At 41.2% G+C, this 21,241-nt stretch overlaps 1 protein-coding gene across 4 annotated transcripts in view; it reads right to left on the reverse strand.

Moving 5' to 3' along the window:
* The window catches only part of LOC142104162 (piRNA biogenesis protein EXD1-like), a 100,521-nt gene that overhangs the window by 13,962 nt on the left and 65,318 nt on the right, over nucleotides 1-21,241 (reverse strand). For 3 of the 4 annotated variants that reach the window (XM_075188688.1, XM_075188680.1, XM_075188697.1), the window contains 7 exons: nucleotides 19,737-19,837; nucleotides 17,069-17,130; nucleotides 16,157-16,243; nucleotides 6,850-6,954; nucleotides 4,493-4,573; nucleotides 4,025-4,168; nucleotides 1,152-1,343 (listed from right to left, as the gene is read on the reverse strand). In XM_075188688.1, the coding sequence (XP_075044789.1) occupies nucleotides 1,152-1,343; nucleotides 4,025-4,168; nucleotides 4,493-4,573; nucleotides 6,850-6,954; nucleotides 16,157-16,243; nucleotides 17,069-17,130; nucleotides 19,737-19,837 (772 nt within the window). The remainder of the gene's footprint in view (nucleotides 1-1,151; nucleotides 1,344-4,024; nucleotides 4,169-4,492; nucleotides 4,574-6,849; nucleotides 6,955-16,156; nucleotides 16,244-17,068; nucleotides 17,131-19,736; nucleotides 19,838-21,241) is intronic. The other variant, XM_075188704.1, reaches the window with a different exon arrangement.

Genomic DNA, 21,241 nt, shown 5'->3' on the forward strand with positions numbered 1-21,241 from the left:
AACTTTTTTAATTTTTTAAACACTTGGGAATAATGGGGAAATAACTATGCCATTAGAAGCACAGAGCACAGGACACAGCACAGGACCACTGGACTGAACAGGACACAGCACAGGACCCAGCAGCACCACTGAACTCAAAATTGACAGAGCACAGCACACAGCACCACTGGACTTTTACTGTTGAATGTGTGAACTTGGTAATATTGCAGTACCAATGGGCTTATACTGCAGGATTGGTTTTGCAAATTTTGTTGTAATTAATTTTTTTTTTAATTATTTTTTTGTATTTTTTTTTATAACTTTTTTTTATTTTTTAAAACACTTGGGAATAATGGGGAAATAAAATAACTATGCCCTTAGAAGCACAGAGCACAGGACACAGGACCACTGGACTGAACAGGACACAGCACAGGACCCAGCAGCACCACTAAACTCAAAATTGACAGAACACAGCACACAGCACCACTGGACTGATACTGCAGAACACAGCACAGCACAGCACAGCACTAAACAGCACAGCACAGAACTAAACAGCACAGCACGAGATCTACCAGGACAGAGGACCACCTAACACACCCTCCCTCTACCCTGATCAATGCCCGAGTGAAGATGGCGACGACTAGCGGGGAATTTATAGGTTCAGAGTATCGCGAGATCCGACAACGGGATTATGACTCGGAGCCTCGCTTTCAAGTTTTCATTTGGCGCCAATACCCGGATCTGTCTCGGATCCGACTCGGATCGGCAAGGTTCGGGTGGGCTCGGATTCAGGAAATCCGAGTGCGCTCATCTCTACTTCAAAGTGGACGCTCATTCTACTCTCTCAGCAGACGCCTATGAAAACTACAAGTGCTATTATGTACTTTGCCAAAAGTGTCTTCACTCCACCCAACTTCTCCCACGTGCTTTTGAAAACTTAAACCTAAGCGCACAGGAGAAAATTAAGGTGTACGGCATGTCCAAAGCTGGTTTTGAATGGGGCAGTAGACTTTGTAAATGACTTCAGTGCCTTCAGAACTGGTTCAGTTACACATGTTACACAGGAGTTACTGGACATTAGTTTAGTTCTGAATTTAATATTCTGTGACACCCAACCACCTCTGCCACATTTGTTTAATTCTAGAGGTATGCTACATTGATCATCAAGTTACCTGAATCCAGCTTGATACACTCTCGTTATTTTGTGCATACACCTTGAGATTCCCGTTCACTAGAGAAGTAAAGTCCGCCATCATTGCATTAACCATGGTCATGTAAAGAGACAAGACATAGGCTGCCTCTAGTGCTAATGCCTTCTGCAGAGGTAACGGCATTGGATGCAAGGACCAAACAAGCCGATTATCCTGTTCAATAAAAAAACAACACACCACATTTTACAGTATTCATGAAGCTAAAATGTGAATAATAATATCCTTAAAATTTACAGTTTTGAATAATGAATGTACAAATAATAAAATCAATAGTGGACATAGAAATGTGATAAGAATGGCAGAGAAAAGGTGCATCGAGGGGACGGAGCAGAAGCCAGTAAGGTAACCGACAATAAGACCGGTGACTGTATGGAAAGACAGGTGATCATGTGGAAGTATTCCATAGGCCAGGTAAGTGCCAGCTTTCAACATACGGTATTTACATGCATCTGAATTTCATTTGCTAAACCCAGATTCACCACACACTGCTAATTTGCACCTTGAGTACACAGTGACAGATTGCTGTGAAAATAACTATATGCATATAATTTAAGATCTAGCGCTACTGCAATTTGGCTGAATACCCAGGAGGTTTAGTATGTTTAAGGATCACTTGGGGGTATATTTACTAAACTGCAGGTTTAAAAAAAGTGGAGATGTTGCCTATAGCAACTATTCAGATTCTAGCTGTCATTTTGTAGAATGTACTAAATAAATGATAGCTAGAATCTGATTGGTTGCTATAGGCAACATCTCCACTTTTTCAAACCCACAATTTAGTAAATATACCCCTTGATGTATGAAAAGTGTATAAGATTATGATGGAGTGACCAACTTGTGGAACAGATGACGCTGTGGATTCTATATTGTGATTTCTCAACTTTTGAGGAGGACACAAATATAGAATAAATACTGTGGGACGTGAAAAACATATACCTCCGTGATAAATTGTATTTTAGAAGGAAAGTACCATATGTGACTTCTTATTCATTGAAGCATGGGTTAGTAGCTTTTAGATCAGTGCACTGTTCAGAATATATGCAGATTTGTTCAAGAATGTTAGTGTTTGTGTTTTTTAATAATTTATCCATTTAATAAAAGTTTGTTATTTGTCTTATATAGTTTCATGGATTCATTTGTGGATAGCGGTGTTTTCAAATCCCAGCGCTGTTGTTTTCTGAGAGAAAAGGTAGAAGATGACAACATAACAGAAACTAAGATGCAAAACGATGATGCTCAAAGTAATAGTCAAAAGTGGTTCGTGAGTGAAGATCCAGGATGACTAAAAACTCCAAAGAACATAGTTATTATTATCCTTTATTTATAAGGCGGCACAAGAATTCCACAGCGCCGTACAGAGTACAAACAGTTGACCATACAGGGTAAAACAGTACAGAACAAAGACGAGTAATACCAAGACTCCAATAGCTCCAAGCATAGCTGGTACAATGAAGCTGGAGGAGAAGAAATGGTATTGAGACAGAAGGGAAATGGCCCTGCTCATAAGAGCTTACATACTAAAGTTTCTTAATAAGGGACATAATCCTTAACCTTGAGATATCAGAAGAGCAACGGGAGACATTTAGAAGAAAACTTACCTGATCCACGCACTATGTCCCGTCTGACTTCCAGACGAGCGTCTGTTTTTCACTGCGGTCATGTGACCACAGGCGGGGATTTTGAATTCCCTTCTCTATATAGGAGCAGCTCAGACACTGAATCAGTGTCAGAGCAACAGGTTTTGCCTCGGCGTCTGACTCCTGCCTTCCCTGCTCCTAGTGCTACATTCTGTCTTCCTGTGTATGACCTTTTGCCAGTCTAACCATGACTTCTCTGTCACTCAGCAGCCTGTTATGGCAAATGTCTATTGCCATCAACAAAGGCAACTTCAGGCGTCGTAAAAAACGGAGCACCATTATTAATAATTTGGCAGGATACAGGTTGACATATCGGATATATATGGGATGCAGCCTTTAAATAATTTCCACAAATGTAGTGCGTTACTTCTGCACTATTAAGTCCCTTGTGCCATGTGCCTTTGGTAATATTTGTTTTCTGTTACTATAATTAAGCAGAGGTTTGCTGCCAAAAAACTGCCAGGCCAGACCAAGTACGGTGGAAGAAGGAACCCTGGCACACCACAAATACAAGTCTGGTTTAAATTAAGATAAACTTGCTTTAGTAAGTTAGGAGTGCTGCTAAATATATACTTGGATGATGAGAGACATCATCAAGGTTGGGGGAATGTAAATGTGTCGGTCACAAAGTCTTCCAGGGAGCCCACAGACAGATTCAGGGACTCCTAATATTCATGTAGCCTTATATTTATGAGCTGGGTTTGATTCTCAATATTGTCCAGCTTATCTTTCATTCCCGTTAACCAATAGTTGAGCCTACAGTACAAATCTGAAACTCATAAAGCATTATCGAAGATTACAGTCATAATTTCCAGGGTAATTGTCCTTATATGAAAGAAGAATTCTTCTGGATCTCTCAATAGCTTCAACCCATTTGGCCATTTGTTGCAGCCAGGACCTAGCGTCGTTACACTGTCACAGTTGGCACCGATGCTGTAAGACTTCACCCATGCCACAGCTAAAATAAACTGATGGGCATCAAATGAGACACATGGGTACTATGGGAACATACAAGGAATGCTACAGGAACTGGGGATGAGTGCAGTGGATAATGCAGCAGGAAATCACTGGTGCGCGATATCGCAGTCTAAATCCACCTGTACAATATACTTTATATTCTTTATAAAAGTGTCGGAAGGTCACACACTGTATATCCACTTGAAACACCTCTGTATTATATATAATGTGTATTTTTACCTTCATTATATCCTGTGTCTGTGACAGAAAGGATATCTCAGAGAGCTGCATGTTAAGATGCTTAGACAAGCATTCATCCAAAGTACAAGTGTGTTGTGGGAGAAAGCCACCAGTGTTCATGTGGAATAGGAAGACGTCAGCCACCTAGGAGACAGATATATTTCTTATGTACTGATTACAAGTGCACGAATATATATACATAGACTAGATATACTGGATATTAATTTAAAGAAAGGACATCATCAGTAATGAATTCAATGTTTAATGGGTCAGGCCAAACTACATTTGAAGTTGTTGCTATTTAATAGTAAATTACATGATGACAAAAGCCGCTCTTAATTCTACAGTGCTACATAAAGCTTACTACCCAATGCCAGTAACTAAACTGAGTACAACAGAAGACATTGTCCATGTTTTATGAAACTTTAACACAATAATATTTTTCTTCCTCACAATGGATCAACCAACCTGCGTGTCAAACACATTGGAGAGCACGGTCCCATACTGGTGATACAGACAATCAGATAGGCCGCGGCAGTCATGAATCACCTATCAGAAAGCAATATAGTCAAAGGAAGATCTTATGATGGAAAAACAGTAACGTGATTTAATCATGTAAAACTCCCTTATAAAGTACCCATATTTCTGCCCCTATAACTGTGTGGGATACAGAGATAAATTTAAATTTCTCCTTTCACAGCACAAAATCTAATTATTGCATGAGATGTTTTCCTACACCTAGCCCTTGTTCAGAAGCAAATAACCCAGTCTGTCCAATCTTGCAGCTTTGTAAATGACTTGTACAGTCTCCAATGAAACAGTGCCCCCTTGAGGCCAAATGAATAAATGCAATACTAGCAGTGACTTTTGAACGCAGAGGGCCAGATTCACGGACATTGAGCGTAGTTCTGACCATATTCATATTGAAGCGGATCTCAAGATACGTTTCGATTTGAATCTGGGTATAAGTACGCTGTGCTTAAACGGTACTTGTGTTATGTAGACAGACAGAAGAGACTGCAATATACACAGAAGAGTATCTGAGGCAAAAGGTCACATTACAACACATACCAAAAATATATTAAAAAATAAATGAATAACTATTAACAGTTTCATCATATTACTCTTATTCTTTTTACATTCAATACATAAAGAACCTTTCAATGCGTACTGTACATACAATGCATTTTTACAATCTCAGCACGGTGGCTAAGTGGTTAGCACTTCTGCCTTACAGCACTGGGGTCATGAGTTCAATTTCCGACCATGGCCTTATCTGTGAGGAGTTTGTATGATCTCCCCGTGTTTGCGTGGGTTTCCTCCGGGTGCTCTGCTTTCCTCCCACACTCCAAAAATATAATGGTAGGCTAATTGGCTGCTAACAAATTGACATTAGTCTGTGTGTGTGTATGTTAGGGAATTTAGACTGTAAGCCCCAATGAGGCAGGGACTGATGTGAGTGAGTTCTCTGTACAGCGCTGCGGAATTAGTGGTGCTATATAAATAAATGGTGATGATGATGATATTCTGTGCTAGCTTGTGGCACGCATACATATAGTTTTTAAAACAAAGACTATACCGGACCAGTCATCACTAACAGTTGGCCATGTAGCTGGTGGCAAATATTATAGCTGAAATGAAGGGTACTGGTGAGAAACACAGGACCTGAATCAGCCGCACCTGCCTTGGCACGCCCTTACTGTACATGGTCTACATGTGTTCACCCCTTCCTTCCCCCATTTCTCCCCACAAGTCGCACATTCTCGCAAGTGTCATTTCCGTTCGGACATGAATTGTGCTCATTGGCGTCTCTGAGCGTGACCAGATCTATCGGACACAAGATACGGAACGCACATGGACATAGGTCCGAACATGAACCAGGCCCAGAATCTTTCAGACTCATAAGCAGTAGCTTTATGCAGTAAGAAAGGCACCACACACCACTCACTGTCTAGTTACAACAAATTACTTCTCAGTACAACATCCCTTCCACATAAGGGGAACATTTAAAGATCCTTTTCACTGTTTAGCTCACCTCAAAGATCGTATCTAAAACCATGGAAGACACAATCTAATAAAGCATGAGAATTAAGAACTACTCACGTGGTCTTTCTAGTTCATTTTTGTTCAAATTATATGAAGCCCGGATACAGCGTGCAAGTCCAGTAAATGCCTAATGTAACATCACAAATAGACAATAGTGGCATGTTTGTATGTAAATATGCACAACTGCCTGTGATGGTGCTAGGACCAGGCCAGACATTGGAGAATTAGGGCATCCTTGTATCCACAATTATAGGACACATTAAACAAGCGTCTGCAAAATCTAAGATTAGATTTGTGGCTCAGTATACTCAGATCAGGGTGGAGATTGTACATTAATGAAGACATTCTTCATGACGTTACAGAGCATTTTAGATAAACAAATTGACCACAAATGTATAGAGTAATCACAACTCATCCAGTACTGTTAATCATTTTGCACAGTACATCTAAGTGTCCAGCATTTGTAGGAAAACACATTAGTTGAAATTATTATGGGTGTAACCCAAATGTTATAGTGAGCTGTTCTTTGCGATGTTTTTACTGATGAGCAATTTAATCACAGCAGACATGTTATGCAAAACTTCTGAAACTGAACCATGAAATTGCTAAACGAGGGCTCCCATATAAGTTAGAATAATTGTGCATATAAAACTGTAATCTGACAGCAGGTTTTCCCATTTTCATATAGCAGTTGTATTTTCTTTGATCAGAATTCCTGATATCTGGGAAATGAAATAAGAATCTGCCAGTCTTACTAAACTCCTCGTTACAGAACTTGCCTTGACAATTTTATTGTCCTCCAGTATCATCTTCAATCCCTTTTTAAAGACACTGGATCCAAGTACTGCTATATCAAATAGATAAACATGGCTCTTGCTCGCCACCTAGACAAGGAGAAAAGACAGAATAGGTCATCGGGTAATGAATTCGCTGTTAAACTGCTGGTAGAAAAATATCTTGTACACCGATCAGGGTCGGACTATCCCCTGGTAGGCCACGACCCTGATCACTCCCCTCTTCGTTGGTGGGGGGAGCGGGTAACTTTAAATAAAAAAAATACTCACATGACCACGGTTCTCCCCGACTCCTCTCTGCTTCGTTCGCACTGAATGTCGGGTGTAACGTCATCACGCCCAACGTTCAGTGAGGAGCGGCGCAGAGAGGAGTCGGCAAGAAGAGAGAAGACAGGAGAAGAGAAGAAAGAAGCCGATAGAATAGATAAGTGCAACAACAGAAGCAAAGAGGAGCACAGACAGCATGGCAGCGAGTGAAGGGGGAGCACAGGCAGCATGGCCAATAGTGAGAAGGGGCAAAGTCAGTATGGCAGAGAGTGAAGGGAGGCCTAAGGCAGCATGACAGAGAGTGAAGGGGGGCCAAAGCAGCATGGCAGAATGTGAAGGGGACCAAAGCAGCATGGCAGAATGTCAAGGGGGACAAAGCAGCATGGCACAGGGTGATGAAGGGATGCCCGGAGAAGGGGGGGAGCAAAAGCAACATAACACAGTGTGATAAAGGGGGGCCAGGAGAAGGGCGGAGCAAAAGCAGCATGGTGATGAAGGGGCACAGTAATATGTGTGTGATAGCACAGCGGGCTTGTGGCAATGTAATGTGTGTTTGGTAGGTGGTGGCTAACTAATGGGTGCTATTTTGTTTGTGGGGTGATGGTGGGGCAATTTAATTTTATAGTGGGGACTATTAATTTAAGATGGGGTGGTTTGGGCGCTATTATTTGAATGCGGGGCTGAGTTTGAGGAGCATGAGGTCTATTTATTAAATGTGAATATGAATTATTTAATGGCAGTGACGGTTGCGGGAAATAGGTATATTTATTATACGTAAATGCTATTAATGTATTGCTGGGGCTGTCTGGAGAGAGGGAAATAGTTTTATTTATTAAATGGGAATACTATTACTTTAATGTTGGGGCTGGAGTAAGGCCTAAGTATTAATTGTGGGTGCTATTAATTTAATGCCGGGGCTGGTTGGAATTTTCTAAATGTACCCATTTCTTTTTCCAAATAGGGCCCCCAACATTCCAGGATCCAGACAAGCCGCAACTAAAGAAACCAACAGCCACAGGTGGTGAAAATGTCAAGAACAGGTAAGACAGTCTGTCAAATGTTCTGATTCTAGTGGAATCCCGATTTTTGGTGACTGTTCTGCCCAATCTAAGGGGCAGGTCAAGACTGTGTACTCTTTATATACACACTGCATTCTTAATATACTACACTATGGTGCTAGCTGTCCTTCGTGGGCTGACCACTCCCCCTGTAGTGTCTGGTCTCGCCACTTTGATGGCTGGCCAAACCCCCCTCTGGTGGGCCAATAGCGTTGCAGTCCCCCGGTGGGCCTTTCATGCCCCAGTCCGACACTGACACAGATTATTAAGTCTGGTTGCAGATGCTAGATGCTGTAGTCCACAGCTCCTTCACATGGAACAACACTAAGCATGCTTACACTGTGTCCAAGGTAAGCATGTTTTTGTTGTTTTATATCAACTCCTTCAATTTCACCACAAAACTAAATTGAGTGTCACGGGCACTAGGAGTCTTTACCCAGGGATCACCAGGTGATAGGCTTACCAGAGCAGTATAGGTGGTAATATGGTACTCTGGTAGCAGGGTGATCACGGAACAGGAAATAGCAGATGATGAGATGCTCAGGACAGTCTATGACTAGCAGCACTGGCAATATGGAGGTAATAATACACGAGGAACTGTATGGACAAAGGACACGTGAAGGTAGTCAGTGGTCTGCGATAGCAAGTTGTACCACTGCTATAGTGAGGAGGAATGTCCAACAGAAACGAGGAGGTGATGAGAGTCAGCGGTCTGCGGATAGCAAGTTGTACCGCTGTCTGAGTGAAGGAATGGAATCCAAGTGGAGGTATCCGGGGAGTCAGTGGTCTGCGTTAGCAAGTTGTACCACTGCTATGTGAGAGGATACTGGAACAGGTGAAACTGTAAACAGGAGTCAGTGGTCTGCCACTAGCAAGTTGTACCACTGAATATATATGTGAGGAGGTGCACGGGGAGAGACTGCAACACAATATATACACGGGCACCTTGACTTTGATCCACAGTAATATGCACAATATAAATGTATAAATGACTGAACAACACTGCCAATATAGAAAGTCTCTTGAAGTAATCCGGCATGAGATAACACAGTCAATGATGGCAGTAGAGTCAGCAGATAGTACACTCCAGAGGAGAACCAACACAGTCAATGATGGCAATAGACTCAGCGGATAGTACACTCCAGAGGAGAACCAACACAGTCCAGCAAGGTATGCAATACACAGCACAGTCAATGGGAAGTATGCATACCGTGGTTCAGGAGAAGGCAGTCAGACAGGAGTGCAGAGATACCTGAAGGGCAGGAGGCCAGCAGGATACAAGTCCCTGGATGGGTGAAGCGGGGGTCTAGCAGGTGCAGCGCACAGGTAGGTAGACCAGCAGGGAACACAGGAAGGCGTGGAGAGCGGATCAGCAGTAGATGGATGAGTAGCGCTGAGAAGTAACAGCAGCGGGTCTCTGCGGGAACACGGAGGTAACCAATAGCAACCAGCAGGTGCAGTAACGATGGGACACCGGAGCAGAGTTGAACTGGAACAGATGATCACGGAGAGAATAGTGGCAGCAGACTCAAGGAAACACGGTAGAGTTGACAAGGACTGAAGACTGAAGCGCACAGAGGCAGCGGATAGAAATCAGCTAAACAGTCACGATGAAACACAGACGGGTTGCAGGTTGAAGACTGTAGTGCACGGAGGCAGCGGATAGGAATCAGCTAGCAGTCACGATGATGAAACACAGACGAGTTGCAGGTTGAAGCCTGTAGTGCACGGAGGCAGCGGATAGGAATCAGCTGGCAGTCACAATCATGAACAGGTGAGTGGATGTGGATGAAGGACTGTAGTGCACGGAGGCAGCGGATAGGCATCAGCTAACAGTCCCAATGATACATGGTAGAGTTGAAGTGATTAGAAGACTGTAGTGCACGGAGGCAGCGGATAGGAATCAGCTCACAGTCACGATGATACAGTAGATGGTAGAAGTGGTATGGGAACCACAATAGTAGAAGTGGTTTGGAAACCACAGAGGTAGAAGTGGTTTGGAAACCACAGGAATCAGCTGGGCTGAATAAACAACGAAACACAGGAACACCTTCAGAGACTCATGGGGAATGAGACTCCAAGATCAGGCAACGTGGTGTTGACCACAGGTGCTTAATATAGGGAGGTTGCCTGATCTGCCAATTTAGTTAAAGGAACATACACTGGAGGTATGGAAAGGGCTGCGCATGCGCAGTCCCTCAGGATGGGGGACGGCCACGGTTCCTAAATGTCCGGGAAGAAGCACTCACAGTCCGGTGAGTGACATTGAGTTGTGAGTGGCATTATCCTTATACACTAGTAAATAGATTAGTCGTAAATACGATAATTGTTAATCTGTAGATTAAATGTAAATATGATTGCTGGTAAACTCTGATCTGTCCCAAGAGTTTAGATTTAGGAACTCCGCAAGATCTTAAAAAATACGGGCTAACTTAGTCTTGTACATCGACTTCCATTCATTAGTGAAGTCATTCATTATTGAGGATTCAACTTATTCCACTGACAGTGCATGACTGTCTTTTATTTATATCTGGGTAATATTATTAACCACCATCAACTTGATGGGGATGATGACCGTCATGAAAAATAATTAGAAAGAATAAAGAAATAATGAATAGGGGAAACATCTATACTGGGTTTTTTTTATCATTTCTTTCCACCATGGGATTACTACAGGACAGAAGAAAATAATTAGGAATACAAAAAAGTTGGAAACATGGGTTTAGGTGAGTATTTATTTCTGATAAAGAATTACACTAATCAGTGTCCTTGTCTTTATTTACTATTTATTAGGTTTGTGGAACTAAATGTGCTGGAATTTGTAGTTCAACAAACTTATGTTTTAACTCTTACATATTACTGTGACCCCCACAGCCCAGAGGGGGGGGGGGGAATCCTGGGCATGTTTACCCTAGGGGGATGGTCCACACGGTTTTTGAGCCTAATTTCCCTACATAATTTCGCCCCATGCTGACCAGGATGGGGCTCAGACACATTGTGCCGGGGTCCCCTTGCTGCGTGTCTCCTTGATTAAGGGTGACCAGCCCTGTAAGGCCTAGCATTGTGCTGGTAGCTGCTTTTTAAGGGGAACCCAGTGCTCTTTGTCCTCTCTGTTGTCACAGATATAATCAACCTAATGGGTGACATGGTAGGTGAATTGCTATTGGAAATTAATCAAACCATAGAAGAGGTCTCCCAAATAAGGAAAGCAACATTGCAAATCAGGATAATATTAGATCATATTCTGGCAGCAAAGGGAGGTGCTTGTGTGGTAGTGGGACAAGAAAGTGGCACATCTGGCAAGGCAAAGCTGAGGATACTATCAGACACCGGCTGTGTTGAGGCGCAAAGTATAACGAAATTCCCAGTCTATACCAAGAACCGCAGAAGGCAATATGGGCTTTGCTGCTGAAGGTTCACAGACCGTGGCCCTCGGAATGGCCCTCTGATGTGATAAAGCAGGGTTGTCCAACCCGCGGCCCGCATGCGGCCCAGCATGCCTGTAAATGTGGCCCAGCAGGAGTTTTGGTTGTGGCAAGGGGACAGCGCTGTTAATGAAAAAAAAAATCCTGCAAAAAAAGAAAAAGATAAGAAAATACTTACCTTGTGGTCACGCGGTCCCTCCCTGGTCTCCTCCTCCGTGCTCGCAGTGAATGACGGGCGTGACATCATCACGTCCGACATCCATTGCAGAGCACAGCACATAGGAGTCACCAACGCGAACTATCAGCAGCAGTGAAACGGAAAAAACAAGAGAAGAGGATCAGAGAACAAGCCGATTAAAAGGTAAGTTAAGGTTTTTATTTTTTATTATTTCAAGGGACGCTGACTAGTGCATAAACTCACCTGGTCCTGGAGCATCACGGACCTTCCTGTCTTAATGACTGCTGTATTGAAGCCCTTCATAAAATGTTGTAACAATATCACTTGATGTTTGACAGCAGCCATTAGCATGTCATTGAAGCACCGAGCAACAACAAGGAGCATTAGCAATGTTTTCTATGTTTTTTTTGGATGATCAGCTATCATTAGTGCTAGTGTATTTTATGTGCGGCCCAAAACAACTTGTCGCCTTCCAATGGAAGCTAAAAGGTTGGACACCCCTGTGATAAAGGAATAGCAGCGGGAGTAGCAAACATAGTCAGCAATCCAAGGCTGGAACACTTACAGGCAAGCAGTACAGAGGGAACACCAAAAGCTGTAGTCAGGACAAAAGCCGGGATCATGCACAGGGAAACAGCTAGATAACACAGGACTACGATAGGAGCACTGGGAGTCAGACGCTGGGGAAGAAATCTTGTTTCTCTGACTGATTCAGTGTTCAGAGCCAGTTTAAGTAGAAGCAGATTTAAATTTTCCGCCCAGTGATCACATGATAGTGACGTCACCCGGAAGCCGGTCAGCCAGAGAACAGCCGGCAGGCAAAGAAGTAGGTGACGAGATGGGGCCCGAAGCGGGGAGCAGGTAAGTGAATCCTTACAGAATGTTGTACATACATAAAAGGATAATGGGAGAAATATATCATCTATTTATTTATATAGCGCCACTAATTCCGCAGCGCTGTACAGAGAACTCCTTCACATCAGTCCCTGCCCCATTGGAGCTTACAATCTAAATCCCCTAACATACACACACACACACACACACACACACAGACCGAGAGAAACTAAGGGCAATTTAATAGCAGCCAATTAACCTACAAGTATGTTTTTTGGAGTGTGGGAGGAAACCAGAGCACCCGGAGGAAACTCACGCAAACACGGGGAGAACAAACAAACTCCACACAGATAAATATATGGTCATTTAGAGAAGGTACAAAAATTACAGGACAAGTTGAAGGATTTTGGAAGTGAAGGATGGGACCCATTTGGGTGGTTAGGTTAAGGATTGTCAAGAATGGTAGCAGGACTTATTCAGTATGTTGTCATAGCATTGATGGTTATGGGCATTATCTACATGTGCTTTAGGTGCCTACCCATTTGCTGCTCACGAGTAAGAGATTTGTTTAAGAAAGAGAAAAATATTCAGGACTTGATGTTGTGATGATAGGAGATATCAATAACCAATGTTATGAGGTGATGAGAAGAGGAAGTTCAGATATTTTGATTTCACAGGAGCTTTAAGAAAATGATGCAGAATTGAACACCCATATGTTATAGATTAAAAGAACGTTTGCACCTGTGACCATTTCTACATTTTAGGACTTCCTAATGTCCGATACGGAAATATTGGTGGTTATCCTGTCATGACTGCATCTACCTTTGTTGTCTGTATTCTCATTTCTCCTTAGAAATGAGTTTATCACATGATTTCTGCAATATTAAGTAGTATGTTGTTGGTAAGCAACAGAGAGAGGGATAATATGGATGACCAATATGTATTTATGAGTTGGATAAACTAATGCTTCATAGGATAAGGAGATAACAAAATATAGCTTACTAACCATAAAAAGTCAGACATTAGATAACTGCTAATATTTGCATTATTTACTATTCTGCTTAATATGTGCAATATATTGTGGAATGTACCTTGTGATTTCTAAAGATAAAATTGTGGTCAGGCCTAAAAGATGAGATATTTTGTTTTGGTGATTGCCACTTGATTATGACTCATTGTCTTGTGATCTTCCTACTATAATGGGTATGAAAGACGGATTTGTGAACCATCTTTTTGATCTGCATGGTCTGTACTGCACACGTACTGAAGAGACTTTGTCTTAGAATTATTCCATAACAGTTATTAGTAAGTTATTTAGTTATTAGTTATTAGTATTTTCCATAGTAAATATACATTCTGCTGATTATCATCAAAAATACATATTTCTACATCACAACTTCAGGAGCCGCAAGTTTTACGCCTCCGAACAGCCGTATCTGGAGCAAAGATTTTCTGCCTTATGTTGGAGTTATATCCAACTTTAAATCAGAGCAATAGCAACACACACATCTTGTATGGATAAAGACAAACACTGCCAAGAAACTTCATTGACCATGTTGAAGTCGTATAATTGGATGAACGAAAGTATATTGGTTTAATATTGGTTTGCCGTGCGTATTGCGAAGCGTACGCCACGTGTTACGTGGCGTGGTGCGTTCGCACGGTAAAATACGCACGCACACACTCGCATTACAACAGTTAGTTATTTATATAATTTCATATTGGTTCTGTTACACTGTAATTCAGGAGCAGATAGTATCCGGTTTATTATTAGTCTATATATATATATATATATATATATATATATATATATATATATATATAGTGATTATATGTACAGTGTAGTGTTATTAAAGGTTTAGGTAATAGGAAAGGTGTCATGCCTGATATCATATTGAAGCCCTAATCATCAGCAGCTGTCTGGTGCAGTCGGCGAAGAGATCGCACATTGCATACTTTAGTTATTGATATTAGAGAGTAAACCTTTGTATGATACTGGCTGTGAAAAGGAGCAGACCCCCTGGAGAGAAGACCCCCACCTTTGGATTCCCTAGATTGAATCAACCTATTACCTGTCTGGCCTGGACCCACCCAACGTCTGGACCTATAGAAACAATCTACGTCATCACTATTGTTCACAATAAAACACTGACTGTATATATATTAGCTGCATCTCACTGGGGCCTCAGTCAACTCTGACACAATATTCTATACAGAATATTGTCCATCAGGTCCCGTGGTTGCGCAGCGTGCGCAAGCGATTGCATTGGTATGTACTTATCTTTTGGTATTGGCTGTGCTGTACTGTACTGTATCATAATATAATAATGTATTGAATTGTTGACTATTTACATCTGCTAAAATAAACCACCATGTGCTTTGGACACACATACAATTGATTGGGCAATGCTTATTTTAAAACGATAGAATTACTTTAATAACCCCCATTTTTACGGATATGGGAATAAAACAGGACAACTGTTGGTCATGCATTGTAGGTCCCCTGCCATTATGGCCATTAGAGATAGTCCATATCACATTCCCTCAATGGCAGACGGCTGACGGAGAGGCATTGTCAGAAATCAATAAGACCATTCAGACAGCAACAATACAGCTCCTGGCCCAGATAGGATCTCTGCAGATACATATTGTACTATAGATGTATAGATAATCTTGGCCCCAGGTTACTTCACACAGAAGGTGGAGTAGGCTACTTATAAAGCGGAGGAGCTTCAGTCTTTGTTTTGCTCCACCTCCACTGGTGACTCCTACAATTAAGCCGCACATAGGGTCTAAAATAAAACCGTGTTATCCCAGCTTATATGAATGACAATAGGGACTCTGACCCTATTCAAACATACCTAATAAAAAGTCAGGTGTCAAAGTTTAGAAGGTTGTGGAATATACCGAAGAAGTCGGTATGGTGGTACACGAACACTTTCTGCACATAGCATATAACAGGAACCCATTGTTTATCCGCTCCTTTGGGCCTGATTCATTAAGGAACTTAAATTAAGAAGTTTCTTATTTAAGTCTCCTGGACAAAACCATGTTACAATGCAAGGGGTGCAAATTAGTTTTCTGTTTTGCACATAAGTTAAATACTGACTGTTTTTTCATGTAGCACACAAATACTTGATAGTTTATTTGTACACTGAAATGTAAAGTTGATATTTGTGTGCTACATGAAAAAACAGTCAGTATTTAACTTATATGCAAAAAAGAAAACTAATTTGCACCCCTTGCATTGTAACATGGTTTTGTCCAGGAGACTGAAATAAGAAGATTCTTAAGTTAAGAATCTTAATGAATCAGGCCCCTAATCTCTGCATATTACAGGTAGTGTAAACACTGGGTACTTGGGACAGTGCTGCAGATATGTTCTTAAGCACTTTCACTCCCTGCAATGTGCAGGCACAAGGAAAGGATAAATTCCAGGACCCTGGGGCAGTAAGCCCCCCTGTGACACCACCCTTAAAATCTCCTACCTATCTGATGGAATAACTGCGCAACTCCCCGACTGTCCTTACCTGAAGCCAGCAGAGGTTTCCATGGCGAGACAAGTTAGACCCAGCAGGAGCCACACCGATGATAGTCTGGCACTTAATGTGACTGATCTAGTAAGGAAACGAGAGACTTTATTCAAGTATTATCTCATTAGGCGTCTAAGGTCATGATAACCACCAGCCCTAATTCAACTAAAAAAAAAATCTCAAGAAAACTGCACAATATTAAAACAAGTTTGTTTCTGTAAACTATGGAAAAAAAAATGTCTTAAAATAAAAGTACAAATAGACCAGAAAATCCTTCTGCATACTTGGGTGGAGGAATAATGTATTAAACAGGCGAAGAATATTAGTGCTGAATCGCGTACTAAAAATGGACTCAAGGAAAGTAATTACAGACGTTGCATTTTGGCCAAAAGTTTATAAAAGTTTCAGAAAACATTTAGTTTCCGACAAACATGGATGATTCAGTTGAGCAGTTTTCAGAAATACTGGTGCCAGTGACTGGTGAGCTGACAAGGACATTGTTCCCAGTCCAGCAAATGGACTAAGGCTGACGCCAGTATGTGGCGGCAAAAATCCAAGAACCGCCGCGGAGACTGTTTTCCCTGTCACAAGTCTGTTTGTTTGTTCCCAACACCTAACCACTCAACAAATGGCTGTAGTGAATAGGTTTGTGTAACGTTCCAGAATTATTTGGTGCTTGCTGCTGGGATCCAGAGAGAGATTAGTAGCCTTGTTATTACTATGGGCGTGCCACCTGGCAATTATTTTTATGTCGGGATTAGAACATGTGCTTTTTACAGCTTCTACATAATAATATTACAGATGGGTCTTAAGCAGAACTTGCCGGGTGGAACCTCTAGTGCAGAATGGTTTGTGCTGGGTGGTACCTGTGCTGGGTGCAGACTGATATAGGGACATGGAGCTACTTACAGAGAGATCAAACAATGTCCGAAGCTGGTCAATTACTGTAAACTGAACGTCCAATGTATAAACTGCAATAAAGAAATAGCATAGATGAAGGTACATATAAGTGTATCCTGGATGCCAGGTGATTTAAAAGGACACTAAAAGTCAGAGGTGATTTGTATATAATACAGCACACAGCAAATCCTGTCTTGTGACATCATGTATATGGGAATTGTATAACGTTGCACTTGAAGATGGTGGTGGCTGAGATGAGTTGCATGACCATGTCTATGCTGATCAGTGGGTTCCTAGTGTTAGTGTGCTAGTGTTATGTAACGGGGGACAAGATATTTCAAACTACAGGTGGTGGAGACTGCACACTGCCAGCAACAGTCTTGATTTAGTGGGTGGCTGTACAGCCCTTCACCGCCACTCTACCCCCCACAAAGCAAAATAAATGATTTAAGGAGAGAAAGGAAAAAGTAGTAATTAGTCCTAAAGTGATGGCAGGCAGTACGTTGTTTTTTTTATACTTTTTGGCACCATTCCACACACACATGTGTGGATTGAATAGAGGCACTTTCCAAAAGTGGAAAATAAGCAAGAACTTATATACATGAGAGGCAATCAAATAGATGCATTCAGGCAAAACTAAATGCGCTGTGCATCCACACACATTTTACTTACTAATGAGGTTTATAATAACATTGAAGTTTACTTTATATGTGGGACAACGTACCCTGTAAGAATATTAGTAGCCAATATGAAGTTCCAAGTCCATATACTGCTATCGTCAAGGTCAAGACATTATAATAATCAGATTTTTTAATTTATGTTTTCATTAAATATGGTGACTTTTCTTTTTTTTTTAAGCTTAAGGTCATTTAGCTATAGGTATTTCAGATTTTAGATGAAGCTATTCCAGCAGCTTTCCATACTCCATAATGGTAGCCAAAACTAGCAATCAAGTGATCCTAGTGACAGAATACAGCTTATCTAACACAAGTTTCTATAAATACTAAAGTCTGTAGTTTATCATAACTTTAATCATATATGTTGGCCTAGAAAGGCAGCAGATTTAGTCTAAGCAATGAGCCCGATTGAGGGCCTGTCGCACAGCATGTTGACTGCAACTCTGGCGTCTAATCATGTCTCGGTGCAAGGGAGTGAGTGGGGCTATTCTTGCTGCTGCAGTCGTCAGTCTCTCAGCTTTTATATTATATTACAGTAAATTATTCTACAACTTGGCCGGGACTCTACACTCAACAACAAGCTACACTGTGCTGAACCCAGATAATACCCCTACACAATTGGTAAGGGATGGGATTTTATTGTAATTTTAGGGTTATTCCTTGAACTGTGTTATGATTTGAGGTCCCTTGAAAGAATCCCCAGAGATAAAGAGATGTATACTATACAGTTAATCATTTTTAGCCTCTCATCCCAAGCGTTTTAGTGGTGATCACTACCTTGGAATCCCTGTTATCTGCTCAATTCAGAAGAGGACTGTAATGATTATTGAGCAATGACTCTTACGATGAGTTTAGATCTCTGCAATGATCTGTGAGCGTTCAGTAGGTGAATTGAGGTGCATTAATATTGGGATTGAGAAGCAATGATGGGACAAAGATGAACATTTTTTTTTTATAAAGCTGCTCTATATTCTGTGATGTCAGACTGGCTGCTGCAATCTTACAGTTAGAAATTACTAACAATTTCAAGTACTTTGTCAGATCTCTCCCTCTACCTGTGCTCAGATATCATTAGTGCACATATATCACCATTAATTAACGGCAATCAGAAGTCATTACAGATCAAGACCAGCAGAAATCCCAACTAAGTACAGGGATCCTGGTGAATTTATTTCAATTTAAAGGTCAATTTTACTAAATTATTAATATGAAATGCAATTCCTAATAATAGTACTTTTTTGGAGGGCTATATGTAACTGCCAGTGTCCTACTAAATTCACTGACTAGGGGGAGGGACCCCCAACAAAGTAATTCTTTTTAGAAGGGATTTAGTAAAATTTATTTTAAACTGAAAAATCCATTTGCCTAATTGATGCAGTTTCACTGAGGTATAAGTGAGGAAAGTGGGGCACAGTGAAGGGGTACAAAAATAAGTTAGGAAGGTGACAAATCTCTTAATATATACACCCCTGTGTCTCCAGAGCTTCTAATAAATGATCTTTAAGTCTTATCACAGATGTAGGGATTATCCTACTTATACTGTTTAGCAGTCAATTTAAATAATGTGTAGGGCATTATCAAATGTCTAATGGGGGACTCCATAAAGAAGACTATTTAAGAACCTGCCATTGCGGAATTGGAAAAAAAAGGAATTTACTGAGCAGAAACCCCTCTGAAATACTAGTGTGGGGAAAGGGTGAAGGGATGGTTATCATCATCATCATCTATTTATATAGCGCCACTAATTCCGCAGCGTTGTAGACAAAGGGATAGGGTTAGACCAAGTCACTTTGGTGTAAAATCTTTTATATATACTTTATGTCCATGCAGTTACCTTTTATTTACAGGAATGATATTTCTTTCATTGTCTTTGCCATCTAGGTTATAGGGGTACAGTTTAGGGGTGCATGAAACACAGAAAATGTAAAATGCCTCAAAAATAGCAAGAGCAATAGCGCACTCACAATAACTCAGTATCATATCTATATGGTGGTAAATACCTGCACTCTCTATAGCTTTGATGCTAACGCTGTGACAATTTGTCTCTCTACTTTCTATGTCCTCTGTCTTTTCAATAACCCCTGATAAAGGATCAATTTCCCTAGAAGAAGAAAACTCACATATTACAAAGATAACAATGGTAAGAGTGACTGGACTGTGAAGTGCCCACTATTAAGACTCGTTTTAATATAAAGCTAAAACATAATGGTCATTTTCACTATTACTTTTTACCATCGCTGCAGTGGGAAGTAAAGTATCACAAAAGGCAAAACGCAGCTTGACAGTTAAACATTGGCTAAGTGAGTTCTAATCTCGGACAAAAACCATTAAATGGAGCAATATTTACTGTGATAGCACCGACTATGTCTCTGTGGGTTAACACAAGCATTTCTGTAATATGGGAGCAGCAAGCTCATCACTTATACAGGAATCACTGATCGATAAACTTCCTTTAAAGAGTGTCAGCTTTCAGCAAAGGAATGGAACAGCGCATGCTGCATATATTTAGATACGTACAAGCAGTAGAAAGGGGGAGCAGGTTTTTGATTTTACTTTCTGTAGTTTTTTTTAAATGTCTCTAAATGTTATTACACCTTCTCTACTACTAAATATATGGATGGGGCATTTTAATAAATTTTTCACAGGTGAACATCATTTCAGACCTTGGGGAGGAGGGCAGTGGGGTTGGGTTTAGAACCCTAGGGGCTTTTGCTATAATTTCACTAAGATCGGTGATTGCAAATAGTGGCATGGAAGCAAATGATTGCAATGAACTTCAAGGTTTACAGACTACTGGGGATACACAGAGGTACCTGTTGAGCCCCTGAGCACCCTGTTTCTTCTCAGGGGGAAAGGTTTGGGTGGGGAGTCAAATACGAGGCACAGAAGTCACATTCTGATTTAAGTTCACTTTTCAAATATGCCTCAATAGCTCTTTCTGGTTTGGATGTAAGTCAGGGCAAGGTCCTGGGACAGAGTCTTGGCCATGAGGATATCCAGAAAGTGTAAAATGTTATTACTCAAAATGGATGAGGCACACTGCAAAATCCTATTTGGTTGGACTGAGCACCTAAATCTGAAGAGGTGCGCTTAAATTTCAGACAAAACACATGGGTTTTTCGGAGGAAGATGTCGGTATTAGTAGAGCGAAAGAAAGAACTCAGGCCGGTTTTACCAATGGCAGTGTAAGAGAGTAGTCAACACTTCACCGACAAACAGGTCCCATTAAAAATATAGGAGCCGATCTCCATCAGAGAGAGCATTTCTAGGCACACCCCAAACAAAGCAATAAAAAGCTTCACACTTCTGCTCCCTCACGGGAGGTTTCTGCCCTCCCTGAGCTCGCCTTAGGACACGTGTGAGACGGTTTGACAGGTGACAGGTGTACCGTCCCATCTGCCACTGTCCTGGAATAAAAACAATACTTATTGTCTTAATGCTCTATTTATTTCATCTATAATTAAGGTTAAACTAAGAGGTATTTTAAGAGAAACACTGAAAAGTT

The sequence above is a fragment of the Mixophyes fleayi genome, chromosome 1, assembly GCF_038048845.1.
Source record: "Mixophyes fleayi isolate aMixFle1 chromosome 1, aMixFle1.hap1, whole genome shotgun sequence".
In the NCBI taxonomy this organism is placed as follows: Eukaryota; Metazoa; Chordata; class Amphibia; order Anura; family Limnodynastidae; genus Mixophyes; species Mixophyes fleayi.